Below are 24,736 nucleotides of genomic sequence, written 5' to 3'. Positions count from 1 at the left end.
GATTTCCATAAAAGAGCCAAGAGAGGAATTCAGAAGCTGGGTGTTAGCTTGGCTAACCCAGAAGCTAAGATCAATATAGTTCTGTTAAGTGTTTTACAAATATTTTTCAAGAAAGTATAAATTCTGAATTGGTCTAGAGAGAGAGATTGTATAACAGGTGGAGAAGGCAAGAGGACGTTTATTTGCACGCTTCAACTTCTCAAAAACCTGAGGCAAATGTTTATGTATCAAGATTGTCCTTGAGGGTACGGCTTTCCCGCCCAATCCAAAGAAGCCATGTGAACATATAAGACATGAAATAGGACAAAGATATATAGTGCATTAGCTTAAATTCCGTCAGAAAAACAAAGTACAAAGGTAATAAGAAAAAACAGGCTAACAGTTCTAAGAAATGCTCAGACCATGCTTAGTTTGAAAGAAGACGTAAAGGGCCTGAATTGTAAATATACACACGTGTAGTAGAGTTACGAGTGCTGAGTCTCCACACATCTGGCAGAATCTCTGCACTCTGGGCAAAATCTGTGCACAGCAGACTCTCTGCAGCGTGCTGTGTGGAGATTCCACCCCGAGTGCAGAGAGCAGCACTCGTAACTTTACTACATATAAGTATCTTTGTGAATCTGGACCACACCCTCTTTAGTTCAGAAAACCTGAGGCTGTATACCAAGCATAGGCCATCTGAGGGCTAGAGGAACTAATGAGTAAAGGACTAAACCAAAGGCACTAAACTCTGAGGCCCGGATATTTCTGTAACCACAGAGATACTTTTTCATGGTTTAGAAGAACGTACAGTAGAAGCATCTAAAATAGCAAATGTAAGAAAGTGGATTATTATTTGTGGTGGGTGGCGACCCACCTAAAGGAATAGTAATACCAACTTGTCAGGGTGAACCCAAAATGACAAAATTAAACTAAGCCCAAACCCCTGGTTTCTATGGTAAAAAGCAGAAATGCTTAAAGTAAGGCAATGTCTATAGTACCAAAACAGCTATAAAATCAAAGCACCAAACAATAAAAGTCCAAAACCAAATTAGAAAAATAGAGTACATTTTAATAAACAAAATTACACCAAATTGACTCCAATCCAATAAACGGAACTGGAGATAAAAACTCTAAAGGTTTAAGTAAAAACTGAGCCAAAAAGCACTAAGTGCTAATGATAGTCTATGGAAGCAAAAGACTGGGCCCTAAACACGATTTCAGGCCGACGGCACCCTCCCCTTTGTTCAATCCTAATCCCTTCATGTAGCTTCCCCCCACTGAGCCAGGAAACAACCTGGCTACTGGGGGCCTTGGAACAAAGACTTCCACTTCTTCAAGTCTTTTCTTATACTGAACAACGAATAGATAGGCCTCACTTCTGCCTGTTCAATTTAATGAAGTTTCTGGGTCCGCTCCAGCAGCCCTTCCTGGAATAAAAGGAAACAAATTCCCCTCACCCAGTCCATTCTGTCACGAGGTTTAAGCAGTTGTTTTCAGCAGTGAGCAGTTTTCGTAGCTCATTAAGTTCAAGCAGTGACTGGGCAGCTGGTAGCAGGCTAATGGAAAGTGAGCTTCCACGAGCTTCAGGGAAGGAAAAGATGACTTTGTAAGAGTAACTTTTCCTAAATATTTACTTAAAATATACCTTTAGATGTTACAGAATAAAATTATAATCTGCATGTTGACGTTTTTTAGGGTTCAGCTATAGCCCTGCCAGTAAATATAGTTCTGGGTCCTAATCGTTGGATGAAAATGCCTATTTGGATTTCACACATGTGTGAAATATCAGGCTCCATAACTTGTGGGTGACAAGGGGTACATAGTAGTGATTCAATATTATTTAAAAGAATGGTTTCTCAACTGTCTAAAAGGGTTACTTTGATAGGTCTGTACCACAGGTGTTAGGCTGCTGTAGTCAGGCTACACAAGGTAGGCCTAACGTCATGCTTTCTCTGACACTGTAGTGGATGGTACAATCAGTGCTGAAGTCCACAATTGACATTTAACTTCACCTTCCATGGGTATATCCTCCTGCTTAGTAAAAGTAAGGTACACAGATTTCTAGACAGCAAATCAGGGTCCAGAATTAAGCAAAAAATTAGGGATGACCACGTAGCAAAGACAGAATCATTACAGCAATGTATTGAGATTTAAACACACTCTCGACCTTTCGATGGGTCAGATTTTTTTTAATTGAAAACCCTGTTTTCTGACTCTTCTCTGCATCTATGTAATTTTCTCTGGAATGAAAGATCATTAGTCGAGTGTGTTTAAATGGATTCAAACTCAAAAGATCAGAACCCATACTAAAAAGTTGAAAAGGCTTGGCGTGTGCCCTGCCCTTTTACCAAAGATATGTTGTTACAAGTTCTGTATGCTTTTAGCTTCTATAGGTATGCAGAAGCTACTATTGGGGAAGCAGCTAGGTTGAATAATGTAGGACACTGTAAGGACTGTCTCAATTACTCAAGTTGTCAGGCCTAGAATTGCATGCAAATATCCTTCTGATAACACTTTCATTATATGTATCGCCTTTTTTTACAGTGGTTCATCAATTTTATTGAAAAACCTCTAGCTAATTCAGATCATGTTTATCCATATGCTACCACTAGATGGATGCTGCAAGTTCATTCTATCTATAACCTATGATTAGTATTGATCTCCAGTGGTGTTCCTAATCAACGTGAAGGTGGCTGCCATGTCTTGTGATTTACTGCAGAAGCTGAGTCTACAGTACTGAAGCAACTATTTCCCAAACAACTTAAATTTGTCTATTTTAAATTTAGGGTCAATTCTTCTTAATATTGTCCAATGGCTCTACCCCCTGCTATTTTTCAATGCTGAAGATTTGAAACACTTGCATGCCCTTGCTGCATTTTTGCTCCTTCTGCCATTTATTGGACAGTTTTAGTAGCATTCCAAAACATGTATTTGTTGTACTATAATTTTTGTTGTTGAAAAGGTCTTGTTGAGAGTGTGTTCATACCTAGTTCAAGAAAATAACAATGATAATAATAATGACGATGATGATAAGGATGATGGCTACAATGACTATGATGATGATAGAGGAGCACACCCTAATAATAATAGACTCAAATAATGTGGAAAAAAATACCTTACCTTTACAGCTTAATGAAGGGGTCTCCCAAATCCCATGCTCTGAGCAAGTTGAAACATTTGTTCCTGATTCACTGTAAAACCCATCCACACAGTCGTACTGAACTTTGCTACCAAATACTGTGTTGTTGTCCACTGTCATTTTGCTGTTTTCAATTTCGGGGGGTCTCCCACAGTCTATCTCTGAGAAAGACATTAATAAAAAACACAAAAGCTTAATGAACTACACACCTTTCAACACACCATAATTGGATGGTGTCACCCTCCTGCAGCACATCTTCACACATCAAATAAGCACAATACCTATGAATGGCATAAATGTGATCACTGCCCTGAAAACCTTCTCCACCATCCATGATATTTTTAAGTTCCGTGTATTTCCTTTGAATTGTCCATTAACAGCACTAAAAATCACCTCATTGGAGACTCAAAAGGTTGAGAGGTATGAAGGTAACTAAACTGTTTTAAAGTCATCTTGAATCCATATGTTGTAAAATTTGTGGTATCTTTGAACTTTTTAAAACTATCCGATAAGGCACAATGGCACAGCACTTTGGGCAGTTGTCTTATGATGCTACATGACCCTTTTGTCAAACATATTATCCTACAAAACCTAGAAACAATGTGCAGAGTTTGCTGATCATCCGCATGAGAAAACTTTGATTTTATTTTATTATATTTTGAAATGTATATAGTGCATCTGGACCTCATCAGTGTTCAGGCAAAAACTCTAAAGTAACAAGGTATATGGAGATGGGGTAAGAGGAAGAACGGCATTTTCGTTAACAAATGTATTGAAAATAAAACACAGAGCATATGAAGCTGGAACTCGTCAGATTGATGCAATACACCAGTTAGAGTTACTATTGTTTGAAAAGGGTAAGCAATAAGTTGTTTTCAATAGCTAGTGATTGGTATCAAAGTTCTGCCTTCTGGAGGGAGAAACATCCAGGCTGCAGGACTTCACCAGAACAGGATTACCTTTGAGAAGTAGAAATTCTAAATTAAGAGGTTTTACGTAGAAGACAGTTATGGCTTCGTTGACCGCCAAAGATCATGAGCAAGTCTGCCAGGGAATATGGGGTGTTACCACAGATAGCCTTGTGGAAAAAGCAGCAGATCTTGAATTTGGTTCTAGCTGGCATGGGCAGCCAATGCAATTCATCAAGTACAGGTGAAATGTGATAACCTTTCTAGTGGACTAACCAATGTGCTGTATTACTTTATGTGGGACCAGAGAAGATTGAGGCATTCCAGCCAGTAGAGCATACCCAAATACTTATCTTGAAATGATCAAAGCAAGGGCAGCCGTTTATAGAAAGATCAGTTGGATTAGGGGGAGAATTATTTTAATATATGAAGATGAAAGGTTGCAGCTTTGGCCATCTTACCGATATGAGAGGTAAGGTTGACAACAGAGATTGCACCTCCTCAATGCAATCATTTGCCTGAGAGGACTATAATTATGCTAATTATTATTTACTCATGTATTTATTCATTAGGCTATTTTCTACAGCACCAGACATATTACTTTGCAGTCTGTTCAGTGTACTGTTGCAATGCAACATTCTGAAAGTTGAAGTGAATACTTATTGACTGATGTAAGTATCCGGTTAGCATTGGGGGTTCGGATACTAGCATTTACATCATTTGTTTAGCAACTGTATCACAAACAGGTAAGATAGGCTATCCTTTCAAAGTAATATATTAGTAGACAAGGTAGTTGTGGCTACACTAAAGTTGGAAACGGGTGACAGTACTTTTGGACTACAAGAAGCTGGATATTGGCGATCCAGAGTTAATGGGGTGTTGCGCTCTCCTCCAGTCAGTGGTTTGGTACCATGGTCATGCACCAGATATTGAAACCAAAACCAAAATCAAGTTACAGATTTTAATTGTGTACCTGTGACATTTTACTAGCAATCACAGAAACATTATCTGTTATGGTTAGAGACTAGGACTATGGCTGTAATAAGTATACTAATATGCTTTGAATTAAATTTGGGAGATTAGATTTTTATGCCACAGTTGCAAACATTCAGGCTAAACATTTTGAATCTTGTATACTATGGTGTTTCATACTGGGGGTAACATAATATGGTAGTGTAGGCCCAGAGGAACAAAGAGACAAGACAACTGTTCCTCTGTTATAGCTTCGTGGGTTGGCTTGTGTCTAGAATAGCAGGACGTCTATTTTAACATATTCGTCCTTGCATCACTGCAGTGATAAATTAACTTGTTGACGGGTAGACTATGCTTCCTGGTCAAAGCTTCATGAAATGATCTCATTTGTAATTTAAATGTCATTCTGAAGTTTCTTAACCCCTTTACCGCCACGGATGTACGTCCAGTGGCGCGGCGCTGAGGCACCACAGACGTGACCATTATGTCCTGCTACCGGCCCACGGGGGAAGCACTAGCGCTTCCCCCGAGGGCCTCCCCCCATGGCAGGGCTGGAATGGGAATCGCTTCCAATTCCACCCCCGGTCCCCCAGTGACATCTGATGACAGTGCGCGATCGGGTGCTGACCTTATCAGTGGCCACCCCCACCACGCTGGAAGCTCAGCTTCCAGCACGGATCCGAAGAGAAATGCAAAAGAATTTCTCCTCCGATCACGTGCTGGGGAGGGAGAGGCATCAAAGGAAAGGAAACGCCTTTCTTTTCCTTTGATGTCTCTCTGAGCATTTCTGCACCCCGACCGTGAAGCGAGCAGGTTGCAGAAATGCCCACTAGACACCAGGGATTTAGTGTTTGTGTTGATTGGCATAAAGGGAGCGACCCCTTTGGCAATCTTAATTATGCCAATATGCCCCCGGGCATAGGGCCGCTTCCTAAGGGGGGGCATTTTTTCTAAGGCCATTTCTGCCCCCCCTGATGGCAGATCAGCCTATATTAATTAGGTCGATCTGCCCCCAGGGTGCAGAAGGCATTAGACACAGGGATGTTTTTTTCTTTAATTATGTTTATAAGGGGAGCAACCCCTTAGGCAAGGGTCGCTCCCCAGGGGGCAATTTTATTATTAGGCCTTTTCTGCGCCCCCTCCCACGCCCCCCCCGGGGCGGTTCGGCCTATATTACTTGAAGCCATTAGAGACCAGGGATTTTTTTTTTTTTTAAATTGGCATAAGGGGAGTGACCCCTTTGGCAAGGATCGCTCCCAAAGGGGGGCATTTTTTCTAAGACCATTTCTGCCCCACCTATATTAATTAGGTCGTTCTGTCCCCAGGGGGGCAGAAGGTATTAGACACCATGGATGTTTTTTTGGTTTTATTATGTTTATAAGGGGAGCGACCCCTTAGGCAAGGGTCGCTTCCCAGGGGGCAATTTTTTTATCAGTCTTTTTCTGACCCCCTGGGGGGGGCAGAAACCACCAGGCACCAGGGTTTTTTTTTTTTTTACAGATGGGGAGTGACCCCTTAGGCAAGGGTCACTTCGCTGGGGGGCAATTTTATTTTAGCCCATTTCTGCCCCCCTTGGGGGCAGATCAGTCCATTTTTCTTAGGCCAATCTGCCCCCAAAGGGGGCAGAAAGCACTAGTCATCTGGGATTTTTTTATGCGCCAATTTCACGCAAGGAGAGTGACCCCTTAGGCAAGTGTTGCTCCCCGGGGGGCAAATTTATTTTAGACCATTTCTGCCCCCCCTTGGAGGCAGATCGGTCTATGTCTGTAAGGACTATCTGCTATACCCCCACCCCAAATAAATGGGGACAAAGTTGTTCTGCCCACCAGTGGGCAGATGGGGCAATTACCCCCGATCGACTCCCCACGGGTTTGGGGGGCAGAAAGCCTACTAGATGCCAGTGAAATAAAATAAAAAAAAGTGGGGTGGTGGCTACTAACCTGTATGGGTATGATAATGCCCCCACCCCTACTAAAGGGGGAACAGTCTTTCAGCTCTCCCCCTGCACACTAAAACATCTTAGCCCATGGCAAGCAAGAGGACATTTGATTATTTGGGGTTTTGGTTTTACATTTGGGCCATGAGAGCTTGTCTAACTCTCAAAATCGTCCCACTTGGAATGGGGAGGGCTGCACTTTTTGGACTTTGGGACACTGCCATCTAGAAAAATCTACGAGATCTAGACACATCTGAAAACTAAACATCTGGGTTAGTCCAGGGTGGTGTGCTTCACATGCCATTTTCTTACCCACAATGCCCTGCAAACCTCAACTTTGCTTGAAATCACACATTTTTCCCACATTTTTGTGATGGAACTTTCCGGAATCTGCAGGAATCCACAAAATTCTTACCACCCAGCATTGTCGCATCTATACCAATAAATATTCCGCCCCATTTGTCAGCCTAAAAACTTTTTTTTCAAACTGCCCTTTTGGACCCGCTTTGGTTTCCCCTCATTTTCGACCTGTTTTTGGCTCTTCCCTTTCACAGGCACTTGGCCCACCTACACAAGTGAGGTATCATTTTTATCAGGAGACTGAGAGGAACATTGAGTGGTAGGAAATTTGTGCCGGTGCAGTGATCCCACACAGAAATGTGGGGAAAATGTGATTTTTTTAGCTAAATTTGAGGGTTGCTGAGGATTCTGGGTAAGAAAACACTGGGGGATCCATGCAAGTCACACCTCCCTGGACTCCCTCGGGTGCCTAGTTTTCAGAAATGTCTGGGTTTGGTAGGTTTCCCTAGATGGCTGCTGAGCCCAGGACCAAAAACACAGGTTCCCCCCCAAAAACAACAGGTAGTTTTGTATTTGATCATTTGGATGTGTCCACGTAGTGTTTTGGGACATTTCCTGTCGCGGGGACTAGGCCTACCCAAACAATTTTTATTGTTACACATTGGGGAATTCTGGGTGGAAGGAAATTTGTGGCTCCTCTCAGATTCCAGAACTTTTTATCACCGAACTGTAAAGAAAAAGTATTTTTTACTAAATTTTGAGGTTTGCAAAGGATTCTGGGTAACAGAACCTGGTGAGAGTGCCACAAGTTACCCCATCCTAGGTGTCTAATTTTCAGAAATGTCCAGGTTTGCTAGGTTTTCCTAGGTGCCGGATGAGCTAAAGGCCAAAGTCCACAGCTAGGCACTCTGCAAAAAACAGGTCTGTTTTCTTTGGGAAAATGTGATGTGTCCTTGTTGTGTTTTGGGGCATTTCCTGTTGCGGGCACTAGGCCTACCCAGACAAGTGAGGTACCATTTTAATTGGGAGAGTTGGGGGAATGCTGGGTGGAAGAATTTTGCGGCTCCTCTGGCTGTTTTTTTACCTCAATTTCAATATTTTTTTATTTCAGCTGTAAAACCTTGTAGGATCTACACTAATGACCCCTTGCTGAATTCAATTTTGTCTACTTTTTAGAAATGTTTAGCTGTCCAGGATCCAGAATTGGTTTCACACCCGTTTCTGTCACTAACTGGAAGGAGGCTAAAAGCACACACAAAAAATGGGGTATGTCCCAGTCAAATGCCAAAATTGAGTTGAAAATTTGGTTTTCTGATTCCAGTCTGCCTGTTCCTGAAATCTGGGAAGATGGTGATTTTAGCACTGCAAACCTTTTATTGATGCCATTTTCAGAGAAAAAAAACACACACCTTCTTCTGCAGCCCATAAAAAAACCAATTCTGCTGTATTTTGGCTAATTTCTTGGTGTCCTCCAGGGGAACACACAAAGTCTGGGTACCTCTGGAATCCCTAGGATGCTAGAAAAAAATGCCGCAAATTTGGCGTGGGTAGCTTATATGGACAAAACGTTATGAGGCCCTAAGCGCGATCTGCCCCAAATACCCCAAAAAAGTCCTGCCACCTGACGGGGAAAAGGCCTGGCAGCGAAGGGGTTGAGGCCATCAGTTCATGGCTTCTGCTGCTTGGATGGTTGGTTGTACAAGGCGAGCATGGAAGCAAATGTTTTCCATTCTCCTAATAAGATTTTAAATTAACTCTCTACCCTAATAGTCTTGCTCTGCATTGATATCATTTACTTTCATTCTATTTAGTTGGCTAGAGTGAACCTGATCTACTATGGGCATGAATATCATCTGTCTTCAGCCTTGGATGGCCAAGTCATTCACATCTCAGATACAGTCATAATTCATTCTTCAGAAGGGCCATATAAGATGTCATGTCTCCCTAGCCTTTAAGAAACAAGTTATGGTGCTTCTCCATTATTCACCACAAAAACGTGGGGTGTTATTCTCTCACTGAGTAGGAAATTATTCCTGCCTTGAGGGGGTTGTTTGACGTCCCCATATTGTGGGAGATGTTCAGTGATGATTATTAGTGGTACATCCCCTAGAAGAAAATTAATTGTAAGATCCTCCAAAAAACAGTTATAATGAAAATATTCTTGATAAGCTTCATAGCTCTTCTTCAAGCCATGACAGGAGGGAAGCCTTCCTCGCCATGATTGAAAAAGTTGGAAACACCCCACATACCCAACATGCCTTTACCCTCTGTAGAAGTGATCAGTCATGTGCTAGCAATTATGGACACATGGCTGCAATGTCTGGTCAGGAAAGCAAGTGTGGTTAACATTACATGTAACATTTTGAGACTTTGCTTTTGACCACCCTGAAAGGCGTGTAGTATCACTAAGACAGTTCTCATAATAACAAGATAGATCCTCTTGATCCCCATGGATGAACTACCATGAATGTTAGCTTCATCAGGAGGAAGGACAAAGGCTCTTTCCTCAGGGGGGAGTTCTAATTGAAACCACAGTGAACATGGAGTGTCATATGTGATTACAAGGAGCTGAATATGTACTTCTTTAAAGAAAACTAAATCCAGGTGCAAATGCAGGCCATCCTGGACCTCAGCACTCTCACGCCCCCTCCCCCAAGTGACTCATCTTCAATGCTCACGTTGTCTTTGGCCCCTAACCATTCATTAGTGCTTCTGACTAGATTTGCTCTTTGTAAATATCACATACATACATACACACATACATATATGCATACATGCATATGTAGCCAGCAAGTGTTCATTGGAGGATTTCCCATGGGACCCCCTGCTTGTCTGTCTGCACATTCATCTTAGGAGCATAGCCCTCACAATTGTTTCCATCTTGAAGATATTGTCCAATGCTCCACAGCATTGATTTAACTGCACTTTCGCAAGCAGAATATGAGTTTGTGATATTTGCTTGCACAATGTAGACACAATCCAAAGTCTGCCTCCCATTTTTGGATTTCGAAACTGTGGCAGTCATTAGCCACATCGTAATTACAAGGTGTGTGTGAACAGAATAACATAACCCGACAATGTTGTAATGACCTGCTCATCACCAAACACCCAGTTAACTATTTTTCATTTTTCATGCCTTCACAGTTGTTTACTAGTAGTAAAATTAAACATATTTGCTTCCTATTCTACTCATCTGTAATGCATTCCTTTCATGGCTACCCTTTCGTTCAGGGTATTTATGCCACTATATCTCAGTCTTCCTCTTTGTACTCATCTTACAGCGTGTGGTACCTCAATATTATTGTCAGAAAATGGTCTTACATAATATAATGTCCTGAATATTGCCTACAAAAATGTTGCCCTAAAGGAGGCAATATTCCCATAAGTTATTTTTCACTTTGTGCAGCTATTAAATGCCAACGAGTGCACATTGCCAGGTCTATCTGCAGATAACGGAATAGAGATGAGTCAATATGTGGGTGATCATTGTGAGCAAGTCACTACATAGCATGAGCTGGGAGAAGGAATTTAAAGGAGACTGGAGGGATCAAACAACATTTCTTCTTCTAAACATGAAGCAACACAGTGTTTAGCTTGATATGTGTTGCTTCTAGTACATTTGAACCCCTCACTAAATGAGTTTACAGCTGATACTTAACCTCTTGCAATATACTTCTGCAGGAATCCAGAATTTTCTCACCTGCCATCAATCTCTCTTCAGTATGTTTTGAAAAGGTGTGAAGGACATTGAAGCAAAGCTTAAAGAGTAAAGTAACAGTGACCAAAGGTCTTTTGCAGAAACGAATGGCAATAAATGAAAGACCCAAAGTGCACATATTGACGGTCCAAACTAATGTTCCAGCAGATGTGGGGGAAAGATTGTGGTCTAAGTGTACTTCTGCCTCACAAAAGCTAAGAGAGATGGAGTCCAAAACATACTTAAATACATAGAGAGATTGAGACTGAGTGAGTAACACACAGAGGCACTACCATTAGTCTCCTGTCCATGATCACCACTACCATTGCCATCAATAGGCAATATGAGCATGGCAACAGCAACAACATTACCCTTTGGAAGAGGTTTGGAGTCATACTACAGACTGAATGTGTGTGAGTACTCACAGCAGGCATACAGGACAACAGAGATATTGAGGATGGCTTACGCAGGGTGAAAGAAGCTTGATCTGGCAACACAGCAGCATGATCGTGCTAAGTGATGTGTCGTCACACACAGTAATAGACTATCAGGGGAACAGAGGAATACATTGTGGATTGAGGAGGAGTTTGGCATACAAATAATACCATAGGATTCATCAACCCTTACCAAGTCTTGCCCATGTGCCTTCAGGCTCCAAGACTGGTAATATTGACTGATTGCTAACTAATGAGTCTTATTGTTCAGTGATAAACAGGAGAACTAGTTGAACCAAGTGCATTCCCTGCTCTTTTTTAATATGTTTTGTAGATGAAGGACAAGTAGACATCTCAGGTTGCCATGATTGCTGTATTTTAGCATTTTGCTAATTTTAGTTATGAATTTGTAATTGGAAAAGCAGATCTATAAGTACCTGAAACAATCGACCTCGAGGAGCCACTGTCTTCTCAGATGGAACCCTAGCCCAAACCCTGCTCCAATTTAGGCAAGATCTGAAAACACAATTCTTTAAAGAACACTGCATCACAACGCATTACCAGTTCACTTCTGTTCTCAGAACCCAGCTACTGCTCTGCTCATTTCATCTAAGTTTGCCCTATACAATTACCTCATCAATATATACACCTACGTTTTCTGGAAAAATTTACACAAATGTGCATCTTGAAGTGACATCTACTCAAATTAACAACATAATGACTAAAATAATGGTTTTTAAAGGAAGATTGCACTGCTGGGAATTTAGCTAGCACATGGGGGTACACCCTTGAAAATGTTAAAATCCTACAAATATTTAGGAAAAGTATTGTACAAAAATCGTGATAGTAAATCTCATTGCACATATGTAGGTAACAAGGCTATAGGGCTCGCAGCTGCTTTGAACCAATTTTATAAATCCTCAGGAAAGAGGCATTTTAAGTATCAGAAGTATATTCTGTAAAAATTCAGCTGTCTCTCATATAAGTGATTAAATACACATCTATAAGGCAATGGTCATTTTTGGACCACCATGAAGACAAACTCCTCTGTAAGCTGGTGTCAGTTAGCCAATCAGTCCCTGTTCAAGCCCTCCAATTTAAATTTGACCTTACAAGTGCCTATGACTTTGTAATGGCAAATATAATGCGTTGGGTCTATAGCCTATGTCATGCAACAAAAGGTACACTTAGAGACAGCTTGAGGCAGGAATCCCGTTTAATCTCCAGAAAAAGACAACATGTTTAAGGAAAACCTAAAAATGGTTTAAAATACATTTTAATGTAAAGTGGAATATTTATCTACCTAGACACCAGCACAAATTAAGCTCTTTTAAAAAACATTCTGTATCAAGACCAAGGGTGTGATTTAGAGTTTGGCAGAGGGGGTTACTTGTCACAAACATGACGGATGTCCCGTCCGCCGTATTATAATTCCATTATAGCCTACCGGATCTTGCAATACAGAGGACAGGATATTTGTCACATTTGTGATGGAGTAACTCCTCTGCAAAACTTGAAATCAGGCTCTATGTTGGTTAAGTGACACTAATCATTGCATGAAGCTAAAAATGTACAAATTCCCGCTGTCGGCTAGAGACCAAAGATATGTGCTAAAGTATCTCACACTTAATTTAGAACATTACATTTGGTGATCTCTACTGTTACTCCGGGTAGGGCTACTTCCGCTCAATGCCAATAAACGTTGTTGGTACAATTCAACAGGATTGTGTGATTTGTGTCAGGGAGGAATCCAGGATCTAAGGCATATGTTTGACATCTGTCTGTAGTTTCAGCAGTGTGCCTTCATTGTATATTTCCGCTATATCTTAGTATAACAAGTATAGATGAAATGTTCAGATTTATAAAGTCTCCTCCAAATGAATTTGTAGGTTATAATGTATTTATATTTTTAAAATCGTTCCTGAAAATGTATTAGTTGTCTTTTATCTGTATACCTGGTCCTACTGTTTGATTTTGGTAATTTTATTGCATCATATTTTATATTGTTGATCCCTGTTGGGGTCTTAATCAATAAAATCTTTTGGCTTTGACATCTACTGAACTGGCCCTGGGTGTCATTGCAAATTTCCCAAATGGGTCCAGGTGCATCTGTGAACTACCTAAGGCTAGAAAAAAATGAGCCATCCCCCAAATGTTGGTAAACTCTGCCCGGCCTACTCCTAGCTACTGTTGTTAACATGTGGAGAGACAGCACTGCCAATATTATACTTATGTTATACTTATAGAGATGCATTACATAAACAGGTTTTTTAACTAATTTTTATTAGTCCAACTGATAGGCATATAGCTGTCATTACATAATATGGGGTTGAATAATTAAAATCAATGAACGCCCATCAACTATTTAAAGTTCTGCCGAGCTGCAAGTTTCTGGCATTAGTTATGACAAATAAGTGAGTTATTTTCCTCTTTCTTCAGTTACCTAAACTGCTTTCATCATTCTGGTTGTATCTTGTTTAATTAATCAGGATGTTAAAAAGCCAAACCCTCAGGGAGCCTCCTGCAAGTCACATGCTTGACATATGCCAGGGTTCACTCCACGTTTAAGCCTTCTGAAGTCGGCAGGGTGACCATTGAGTCACCGTATATTAATCCCATTTTTTGGAGCGTTTCAAAATGGCATTCCTATGGAATCATGGACTAAATAAAGAACCAAATGAGAGTTCCATGCAGTAAGTTTCTGCGATGCTTTGATGGCTTGTAACAAAATCACAAAGGGGGAAAAAGTAAAAAGCATCTTTGCTGTGACACAAACAACGAAAGTGAAACTCGTAACCAAGAACCATGCAAACAGTAACCAAAAAATATCGCATCAGAGGCAAAACTTCGACATCAGGCTGTGTGATGTTAATTTGACTGTAATGGACGATCTTTACATGTTTTAATGAAATGCAAAGATTACAGACCCAGCAAATCAAATGCGGCTGGGAATATGACCTGGACTGCAGCTCCCAGTGTGTTTTGGTGATCTGTTTCCACACATTTCCTAGTGCATTAGACCATTAATAATTAGCAAGGATCAAAGCATGAGAATGCCTTTTCCTCTTTGCTCCCAGGAAAGTATTTTCAGGACAAAAAACATCATCTTTAGCAGCCAGGAAAGCTCATTGTTAAAGAGAGAAACAAACCATTTGCAGCTTATTGTTCCCCAAATATTCCTTAAAAGAAGCGGTGGTACCTTTCATTTAAAGATTTCCCACCGTGTTCTTTTCTCTTCTGTGTGAAGGGAAACTTGATTGTTGAGAAACAATGTAACTCTCACAGCCTTAAGAGGTACAACTAACAGAGACATCATTATCTTTCGCTTTGTGAGTGTGAGATTGAAAGGGATTCTGCTCAGCCACGCAGACATGCATCCTGGAGGAAACTGACTGTAGGTAGAAATGGAAAATCTAGACCCAATGGATTGATATTTCGTTAATCGATATTTAGAGCACAATATTTATGTCAGACAATGTTTCGTATACAGGATTCGAACATACACCTTACAGGGACAGCTCAGTATGTTACATTATTGACAGCAATAACTCTTACCAGCGAGATCTTAACAGGTTGTCTTGGCCCCTTCCAGGATTGCAGTTTATCCCGTCTAAATAGGTCTCTTTCTCCACCTGAAGTTCTCAACAAGTTCAAATTTGTCTTCCTCCACCATCTTTTACACCACTGGTTTGCTCTTTTATACTTATTTCCACAAATATAACAAATGCAGGCAGCTGGCGAATCTTTAAAGAACTCGCTTGAACTTAATTTTTCAACATTTTATCCATTCTTATGCAAATTTCTCTGAGCCCCTGCCCTCTGGTTGCTACATCATTTGCACCAATGTCCAAGTAAATACTATCTCCTAAAAGCTACTAGAAGTTGCTGAGTTCTCAGGTGCATAATTTGGGAAGGCACAATTTGTCTTGAGAATCCAGTTCTTCCATGTGGGCCTCTGAAGCCACTGACATATACAGTGCACACTGAGGCCCATATTTATACTTTTTGACGCTAAACTGCGCTAACGCAGTTTAGCGTCAAAAAGTTTTGCGCCGTCTAACGCCATTCTGAAGCGCCATGCGGGCGCCGTATTTATGGAATGGCGTTAGACGGCGCAATCAGACCGGCGCTGCCTGGTTTGCGTGGGAAAAACCACGTAGACCAGACAGCGCCGGCGTAGGGGGAAAATGGCGCATGGGCGTCTTAAAATGGGGCAAGTCAGGTTACGTCGAAAAAATCGTCTTAACCCGACTTGCGCCATTTATTTTCGACGCCCATCCCCCATCAACATGACTCCTATCATTGTAAAGATAGGAGTCATGCCCCCTTGCCCAATGGCCATGCCCAGGGGACTTCTGTCCCCTGGGCATGGTCATTGGGCATAGTGGCATGTAGGGGGGCACAAATCAGGCCCCCCTATGCCACAAAAAATTATTAAAATAAAAAAAAAAAATACTTACCTGAACTTACCTGGGGTGGGTCCCTCCAGCCTTGGGTGTCCTCCTGGGGTGGGCAAGGGTGGCAGGGGGGGTCCCTGGGGGCAGGGGAGGGCACTCTGGGCTCATTTTGAGCCCACTTGTCCCTTAACGCCATGCCTGACCCAGGCGTTAAAAAGCGGCGCAAATGCGCCGTTTTTAGCAACGCCCACTCCCGGGCGTCTCTTTTGCCCGGGAGTATAAATACCACGTAAAGGCCTGGGAGTCATTTTTTAGACGGGAACGCCTCCCTTGCATATCATTAACGCAAGGAAGGGGTTCACGCTAAAAAATGACGCACATTCCGGGAACTTTGGCGCTATTCGCCTCTAACGCCATAGTATAAATATGGCGTTAGTTTGCGTTAGTTTTGCGTCGAAATTGCGTCAAAAAAAACGACGCAATTTCGGCGCAAACGGAGTATAAATATGCCCCTGAATGAGGGTATTTCCCTGGTGGAAACTGCGGTTTACAGGTCATGAATGGTCCAGTTAAACCATGCTGCAAAATCCTGATAGTGTTGTGTATTTTGTATATCTTTCATAGTGTTTCTTAAACGTCTCACACACACATAGGATAAACCAATTTGATTTACAGCTTGAACTAAAATGATAGGCATGCCTAGCGTACTTGTAGTAGTCTCTTTACACACATTCTTCATCTTTGCATCACTCCCTGTAAAAGTGGACAAGCCAGCACAATCATAAAGCAGAGCCATTTGTGGGTCTAGCTTGACTCTGAAAGCCAAAACGTGGGCCGAGCCATTACAAGATATAGCTTGTAAATGGCAAACCAAATATCATGTAAAATAAAATACACACATTAAAAAATCTTAAATGTTTGTGTTTCACTTTACTACATTAGATTACATGACTGCATTTACATTAAAACATTAACTTTTCCACCCCACACCTTGACATCACTACCATCAGTTAAACATATCATTTTTTCATGTACATTTTTATAACAAGCACTTGCAAAGCCAATAAGTTTCACCTTTCAGATCTATTAGCAAAGCCAATTTACCGAAAGTGTATTCAAAAACTTAAAGTGGGAAAACAATAACAGCAACAGGGGTGGGCAGGCAGTTAAGGATGCAGCAATGGAGGATGGGTGGACAGGGGAAATGCGGCAATGGATGGTGAGTGAGGGAAGCAATAACAGCAACAGATGCAGTATGGGTGAGGAAAAGCAATGGCGGAAGGGTGGATGGGCGGGCACTAAGCAGCAACAGAGGGATGGTGGGCATGCACTAAGTGGCAAGAGAGGGATGGTTGTGAAGAAAAATCAATAATGGCAGTGGAAGAAGGTGAGGGTGGGCGGACATTAAGAAACAACGGCAATGGAGGAGAAAGGGCAGAGAGTAAGCAACAACAGCAATGGAGGCTTGGGGGGGTGAGCAAAGACAAAAAAACAGCTGTAATAGAGGAAGGGTGGGTGGGGAAAAAGCAGCAACTGCAATGGAGGGCACAGAAGAAGATGGGTTGGAAAAAAGCTACAATGTCAATAGAGGGATGGGATGTGGGTGAAACTAGACAATGCGGTAACAGAGAATGGGTGAGTGGGGAAAGCAATGGTGGTTAAGGAGGGAGGTTAGTTGTGGGAAAAGCAGTAATGATGGAAGGGTGGGTGAGCACTACACAACACAGGCACTGGAGGGAGGACGGATGGGGAAAAAGCAACAGATTGAGGATGTGCTTGTGGGTTGAAGTTTTAGGAAGGGGGAAAGCAGCAGACCCGCGATAGAGAAGAACGTAGGATAGAAACACATGGTGTGAAGTGAGTGGAGAACAAAGCAAAACAGAGAGAAGGATCCTGACAACAGACAGCAACGTGGAGCGCCGGAGGGCGGGACAGTAGAACAGGAGAGGAACCCACTTGGAGCAATGGAGGTGGGAGTAGAAGCACACAAGGGAGACAGTTGGAATATACATGCACTCTAAAGGAGTGCTTCATGAAAACGAAAAAAATAGTTCATGAAAAGCAGACAACGGTGGAAGCACAGAAGGAACCAATTAGAGAGATTGTAAAGAAGCTATGCTCAGTGGAAGGGACAAACAGAAAATGGACGAGCTAAAATAAAGCCAGGAAAAATAAAGCAAAAAACGTGTTTTACAAAACAGAGGCAATGAAAAGCAATGGGTGGAATGCACTCCTAGGTAAGCTTTCACTGTGCCACCAATATGTCTTAGCACCCGGGCAGCTGCACTGTCAGGTAGGCCTCGACCTAAAAAGCGATCCATTACAATCAGAACTCAATGCTCAACTGGCACAATTGCAATGCTGGTAGTGTCAGGGGCAGGTCCCGAGAAGGAATCCTTTTGAAGAGGGTTAAGCTTGAGTCATACATATTACAAATATTGTAAATAAATAAACACACTTTCTCCACACTGAAAAGTGTCTTACCTGTGCACACTAGGGAAGATCCCTCCCATTTGCCTCGGGCTGAGCAAATGAAGGTGCTGCTGTCCCTGTCGGATACAAATCCTTTCTGGCACCTGTATGTCACACTGCTTCCAAATGTTGTTTTATTTTTAGAGTCAATAAATGTATTACGTACAGCCAACGGAATCCCACAGTCTACCTCTGGAAAAATGTAAGTAAGGAACAAGTCAATGATACACGTGTCAATTTTTCATACAAAACACGCCTCTGGTGTAAGAGGCAGATAGCATTTGGCCCGAAAAAACATTCACTTCACTGACTGACTGACGCTTAGCACACAGAGCCCTGTCCAATTTGCAGGAGCATAGTTATGAATAGTGCAACAAGTGCAGCGGCACGAGAGCCCAAAGCTAAGAGAGGCCCACCGCACAGTATTGATAGCTGTGTTTACAGTCAATAGCTAGGATTGGGGACCCATTCTTCTTGTTACATTAGGGTCCAAAGCACCCTTTCTGCACTGCTGCACTGTGCCATCCTTCAGTAAGAGGCTAAATAAAGCTTTATTTATTCCAAGACGAGAGGCCTACCACACTTGAGCAATCACACCAGGATCCCATAACAAAATGCCAGCCCTGATCTGTTGATGGTAATTTTTCCTACTATGCAACAATTGGTGCACATCCTTGGTATTGTGTCTGCCCTGGCATAATGGTGGCAATTCTTGCCATATTGTAGGCATCAACAACATGAATGTGACAGAAGATTGATAATATATGACCAGACGGTACAAGGAGCAGGTAGACCCAGAGCCATATTAGTGAAATCGGCTACTAGTTCAAGGCAATGAGTCATATATAGAAAATACTTGTTGAGATTAACAGGAGGCTGTTAAGCTGTGTGTATTATGAAGTATGCTATCAGCTTTCATTTTGCAATATGTGTTAAAGCTCTGGGCATTTGAGCGCTGAGCTCCCCTGCTTGTCATGGAAGGCTTTGTTTGCAGCAGCTTCCCTTTTGTCCCGCAACTGGGTGAGCACTGGTGAAGCGTGCGTAATAATTGTATTTGTATTTATATAGCGCTTACTACCCCTGATGAGGCGTTGAAGTGCTTTTCGGTGAGTACCACGCTACTCTGGAACCCAAAAGGATTAGCAGTGAATTAGTATAGGGAAATATGAGTACAGTATTAGTATGAGTTCATTTGAGCGAAGCATATGTGAGTTTGTTAGTTGGATTGAATAGAGTTAAGGAGAGATGGAGGAGGAAAGAGTCTGTGGAAAGAGGTTAGGGAGATAATAATAGTAGAAGGGGTTTTGGGTGAGTCAAAGGTGAGATAAATGAGAGAGAATTTAGTAGGGTTGTTTGGGAGATCATAGTAGTAAACTGAGGTTTGGAGTGAGCCAGGAGCGGTAGAGGAGGGAAAGGCCTATGAAGGATTACTTTGGAGATTATAGTAGTAGAATGTGTTTGGGCTGAGTCAGAAAGCTGGGATGGAGGATAGATTGATAGAGGTATAGGGTGATAGGGAGACAAAGTAAAGCTTAAAAGAGAATCATTTTGTTTTCTCTTGTACACTAGGACTAAAGTAATAAATAAATAGATAACCAAATACATGGCAAGGGAATATATGTGTAAGGAATATAATAATGGATATAATATTTTGAGATTTAAAGTAGTATTGTTAAGCACAGACTTTCAAGATTTGCAATATTTGAAGTTAATTTAATTGTATACATTTCTAACAGTATTTTGTCTTTCCTCAATATTTCAATAGCAAAATGCTTGCAGATAAATAGTTGAGATAACATTTGCTCATTGTGATCGATGAATAGAAAACAGAGATTCATAAGTATCTAATCTAACAACCTACCTAGGAACAATGCAATGACCTATGAACGTGTTAAGCATAGAATAATATACACACACATACATTATATACATACTTATATACACATGTATGCATATATGCACATATATATACATACAGACACATAGACACACACACATGCTTACACATATGTATACATTGAACCGTGAGTAAAATATATATGTGCTAAACAGGCTCAGAGCATATGTATGTATTTTGTGATTATAAAATATTAATTATACATTTTTCTTAAAGAAAAACACGAATTCAGATATATACACATAATCAAATTATAAATGTTTACCAACACAAACATATGCAGTCCATTGCTGTTTCGATATGGTGATTATGAAGGAAAGAGCCAACTCCTGAGTAGTCTTCTGAAGATATGATAGTGAACCATTGATCTTATATTTGGGGGTAATGAATTCCATAGTTTGGCCGCTTGAACAGAGAAGGATGTACCACATATTGTCTTTTTCTTGTATGGTGGTGTTTTAAGGGGGGTGCCAATCTTGAGCGGAGGTTTCTTTGTTGAATGTATTTGGTAATTTATTTTCCTTATGAAAAGCAGTCCTGTTCCATGAATTGCTTTGTGAGTGATATAAAGCAGCTTCAAGGTAGATCTACTGGCAACCAGTAACTAATGTAGTGCCCACAATGCAGGGGAGATATAGGCTTGTGGCTTTACATGTAGTAGTAGTCTGGCAGCCAGGTTCTGAATGCGTTGTAGTTTTTCATAATAGATAGAGATGATCCATGGTAGAGGCCATTGGCATAATCCAGTTTATATTGTACAAGAGAGAAAGTAGCCTGGACCTTGTGTGGAAACCCGAGGTGGGGGAAGATAGGTCACAGAGTTGTCAAGGTGATGAAACATGATCTTGCTAATTTGTCCACTTGGGCATTCATTGTTAACTTGGAGCCCATGATAATTCTAAGGTTTTTAACTTCCTTGGATACTTGAGGAGGTGGTCCTAGATCATCAGGCTAGGCGCAGAATGGGTCATAATTTTTCCAGTCACCACATGTGAGTATTTCTGTTTTGGAAACATTCAGTTTGAGGTGGCTTCAAGTCATCCACTGATCAACGGCTCTGTGCAACTGAAGATTTATGAGTTTCCAAAGTCTTTGGGATATTCCAATTTAAGGAGTATTTGTGTGCCATCTGCATAGTTGTAGCATGCGAGTCGAAACTCATTGATGAATTCCAGTAATTACATCATGTAAATGTTGAAAAGCATACATGAAATGATTGAGCCTTGAGGGACCCCTGCGTTTGTGAAGTAGGGTTTGGATGAGAAAGGGGGAGAATAGATGACATTAGTTCTGTTTTGAAGGTAGGATGTGATCCAGTTGAGAGTAGTCCCTTCTATGACAGCTTTGTGGAGTCTTTGAATCAGGCTATCATGGTCAACAGTGTCAAAGGCAGCTGAGAGGGCCAAGAGACGTAGTCCAGCAACTCCAATTTGGTTGACAGTGTTTTTAAGATCATCCCAGACGGTGATGAGTGCAGGTTCCGTGCCTCTTCGTGGGTGCAATCCAGTTTGATAGGTTGAAAGTAGGTATTTATATTCAATGAATTGTGACATCAGGGGAAATTATGCTCTTTCTATCAGTTTGCCCAGGAAAGGTCCATTTGTAATTGGTCTGTAATTGTTGGAGTCATGCGGGTCCAGGTTTGTTTTCTTTAATAATGGGCGTATGTATGCCTTTTTAAGGTCTTCAGGAAACGTTCACGTAGTTAAAGAATTATTGATGATTCTTCTTACTGGTGTGGCAGCAGAGGTAGATAAAATAATGTTCTTGAAGATGTGTGGCGGACAAGGGTCAGAAGAGCAGATGGAAGGCCTGCTTGCTTTGACCAAATCCATAAATTCTCTTTGTGATATTTATTTGAAGGAGTGCAGAGGCAGGGTTGGCTTACTCTTGGAGGGGATTTTAGGAAACAGGTTGGTGCTGGTGGTTTTCCTTTGTTTTTTCAATAGAAGTCCATTGTGTCTGCCTTGGTTGTGTAATGATTCGCCAGTTTGTCTGTGAATTTTTGAGTAATGGGATGAATTCCTTTCATGCATTTAGGTTTTCGAAATTTGTTGAGAATTTTATCAAATTCTTTATTTGCCAATTTAGCATTTTAAATTCTGTCTGAGTAGCACCTTTTTTTACCTTTTTTGATTGATGATTTGTATATTCTGTTAAGTTTGTGTAGGTGAAGTTTGTCTTGACTGTTGTTTGTTTTGAGCCAGGTTAGTTTTTTAGTTCTGTATGTCTCCAAGTTGTTGGTTTTCTTTTGTCCTGTTCAGTTTTTTGAGTGGTATTAGGATTTTGAAAGCTTGAGCTTGTTCCATGGCCAATAGATGTATGTATGTAAGGTGGTCTTGGGTGTGTTGATTTGTGGTGTTTTTTGCTGGAGAGTTACAAAATGGTTGTCTGACAATGTGACTGGTGTGGTGCTTTGAAGGGTAACTAGTTCTAGGTTTGCAAAAATTACACCTAGGATGTGTCCAGTGATGTATGTTGGATTGCATACAATCTGATGTAGATTCAATGTGACTAGGCCAGTGGTGATAGTTTTTGGATGGGGCACATTGGGTTCGCCAAACCAAATGTTTACATCCCCAAGAATGCATAGATTGGAGCATAACGTTATAAGGTTTGAAACTGTCTAGAAATGTGTCTGGGAATGTTGAATTGTTAGGCAGTGGTCTGTAAAAGAGGAGAAAGCGACAGCAGGAAGTTGGTGTATGGTTGCATCTGGTGATAAGGGCCTCATAACCTTGTATGAAAACTTTGTCTGTTTTGCTGAGATTTATTGCTTGTTTGAATATAATAGCTAGTCCACCTCCTCTATTGCCTATACGGTTTAATATCCTGGAGGAACGGCCTCATGCAACACTGGGGCCATGTCATCTCCCAGCCATGATTCTGTTATGAATAGTAAGTCAGGTTGTATGTCAGTGAGCAGGTTGTAGATGTTGTGCTTGTTTTTGACAGCGATTGAACATTTATGAGTAGGCAGTTTAGAAAATGTGTTGTTGTGGAGGTGTCATTTTGCTTTGGAGAATGGTGAGCAGTATATTTTGAGCTTGTAGCAGGTGTGTTATTATTTGTGATTATACCTGTATGAGGGTCACAATAGTGTTGTTTTTCTATATTGTATTCCTCGTCAAGCAGGCTTCGGAGGTATTTGTGTTGGTGATGGACTTGGTGGCTGAGAGTGACGTGGTGAGTTTTGTTCTTTTTGCAGAGTAGCCTTGTTGTGTAATAGACATGGGGATGCACAGTTGTTAAGAATGGCATGTTGTGTATTTTGTTTGCGTCTGTTTAGGTTGGAAGGAGTATGAGTTGGGTGGAGAAGCATGTGGATAATAATCTAAGGCTCAAATTGTGCAATGGATGAGAGGCAGGTGAATGAATGTTGTTGTGTTGGGGTGTATGTGGTAGATGTTTGTGAAGAGTGAGAATTTTGGAGTAAAGTTTGGTCAGGGTTTGAATTTTTGTGTAGTCATGAGGGTGGAAGTGGGTGTGAGAGTTTGTGTTATTTTGGGGTGCTAATGTGTGTGGTTTTTTTTGTGGAGTAGTGAGAGGAGATATTGACGTAGTGGTTTTCTGTGAAGGAATTGTATGTGAGTTACTGCTGGTGAATGGTATGTGAATAGTACAGGGGGAGGTGATGTGTTTTGGAGAAGAGTGTTTGAGATGTGTAAGAGGGGATAGACAAGAGTGTATGTGTTAGATTTGATCGCTGGTAGAGGTAATATGTGTGGTGGAGCAGAGTGTACGGATTGTGTGGTTGTGTGTAATCGGTAAAAAGATGAGGAGGGTGTTGGTGGATGGTGTGATGGAAGGCTGAGTATAGGTTTTGTCAGGATAAAAAGTGGCTTTTAGGAGCAAGTAGAGGAAAGTGCTGGTACTTTGCAACAACAGGCGGTGTATGTCTAGATAGATTAAAGTTATGTATAATGTGGCTTTCTGTTGTGTGGATATGTTAGTGGTAATGGGCAGAGATGTGTTTGGTGTGTAAATGAAGTTGTCATAATGTAGTTGTGGATGTTGGAGGATGTGGAGGGATTGAGCTGGTTGATTACAAATGGACAAATGGGAAGCATTTCTGGCTCTAGGCTCGACCAGTCCCAAAGAAGGCCGAAACAGGCAGCTGCTCTTGTCCTGTATGCCCTTAGCCTCGATGCCCTGGCTGAGACACCCTGAACGCTAGGCTTAAATAGCCCTGTTGGCCATTAGAACACTAGCCCTAACTCTGACCAATCAGATTCCTATCCCTAAACTCATAAGCCAAGGTAGACCTGGCCCTATTAACCAATCACAACCCTAGACCTGACAGCCTATCAAAACAGTAACCCTAGACCCTTAATCCAATAGGAACCCTAGCCCTAGTATCAATCAGAACCATAGCCCTGACAGCCAATCCGGATAGTAACCTTAAACCCTCAGACCAATAGGAACCCTAGCCCTAGTACCAATCAGAATGCAAACCCTAGACTATTACTGCAGTAGGAAACCCTAGCCCTAAAGTCAATCAGAACACAAACCCTAACTCTTAAGGCAATAGAAATACTAACCCCAGCAACCAATCACACCAACAAATGCAACAACCAATAGAAACTTACATAAGGGCCAAGT

At 41.4% G+C, this 24,736-nt stretch overlaps 1 protein-coding gene across 2 annotated transcripts in view; it reads right to left on the bottom strand.

Annotated features, from left to right (window-relative positions):
- SUSD1 (sushi domain containing 1) overlaps positions 1-24,736 on the bottom strand; it is a 521,732-nt gene that overhangs the window by 360,245 nt on the left and 136,751 nt on the right. For both annotated transcript variants that reach the window (XM_069238712.1, XM_069238719.1), the window contains exons 5-6: positions 18,250-18,429; positions 3,103-3,282 (exon numbers count right to left, since the gene is read on the bottom strand). In XM_069238712.1, coding sequence (XP_069094813.1) covers positions 3,103-3,282; positions 18,250-18,429 — 360 coding nt within the window. The remainder of the gene's footprint in view (positions 1-3,102; positions 3,283-18,249; positions 18,430-24,736) is intronic.

Source organism: Pleurodeles waltl, chromosome 1_2, assembly GCF_031143425.1.
Source record: "Pleurodeles waltl isolate 20211129_DDA chromosome 1_2, aPleWal1.hap1.20221129, whole genome shotgun sequence".
Lineage (NCBI taxonomy): Eukaryota > Metazoa > Chordata > Amphibia > Caudata > Salamandridae > Pleurodeles > Pleurodeles waltl.
Note: the sequence above shows the minus strand (reverse complement) of the source record. Positions and strands in the feature narration are given on the sequence as shown.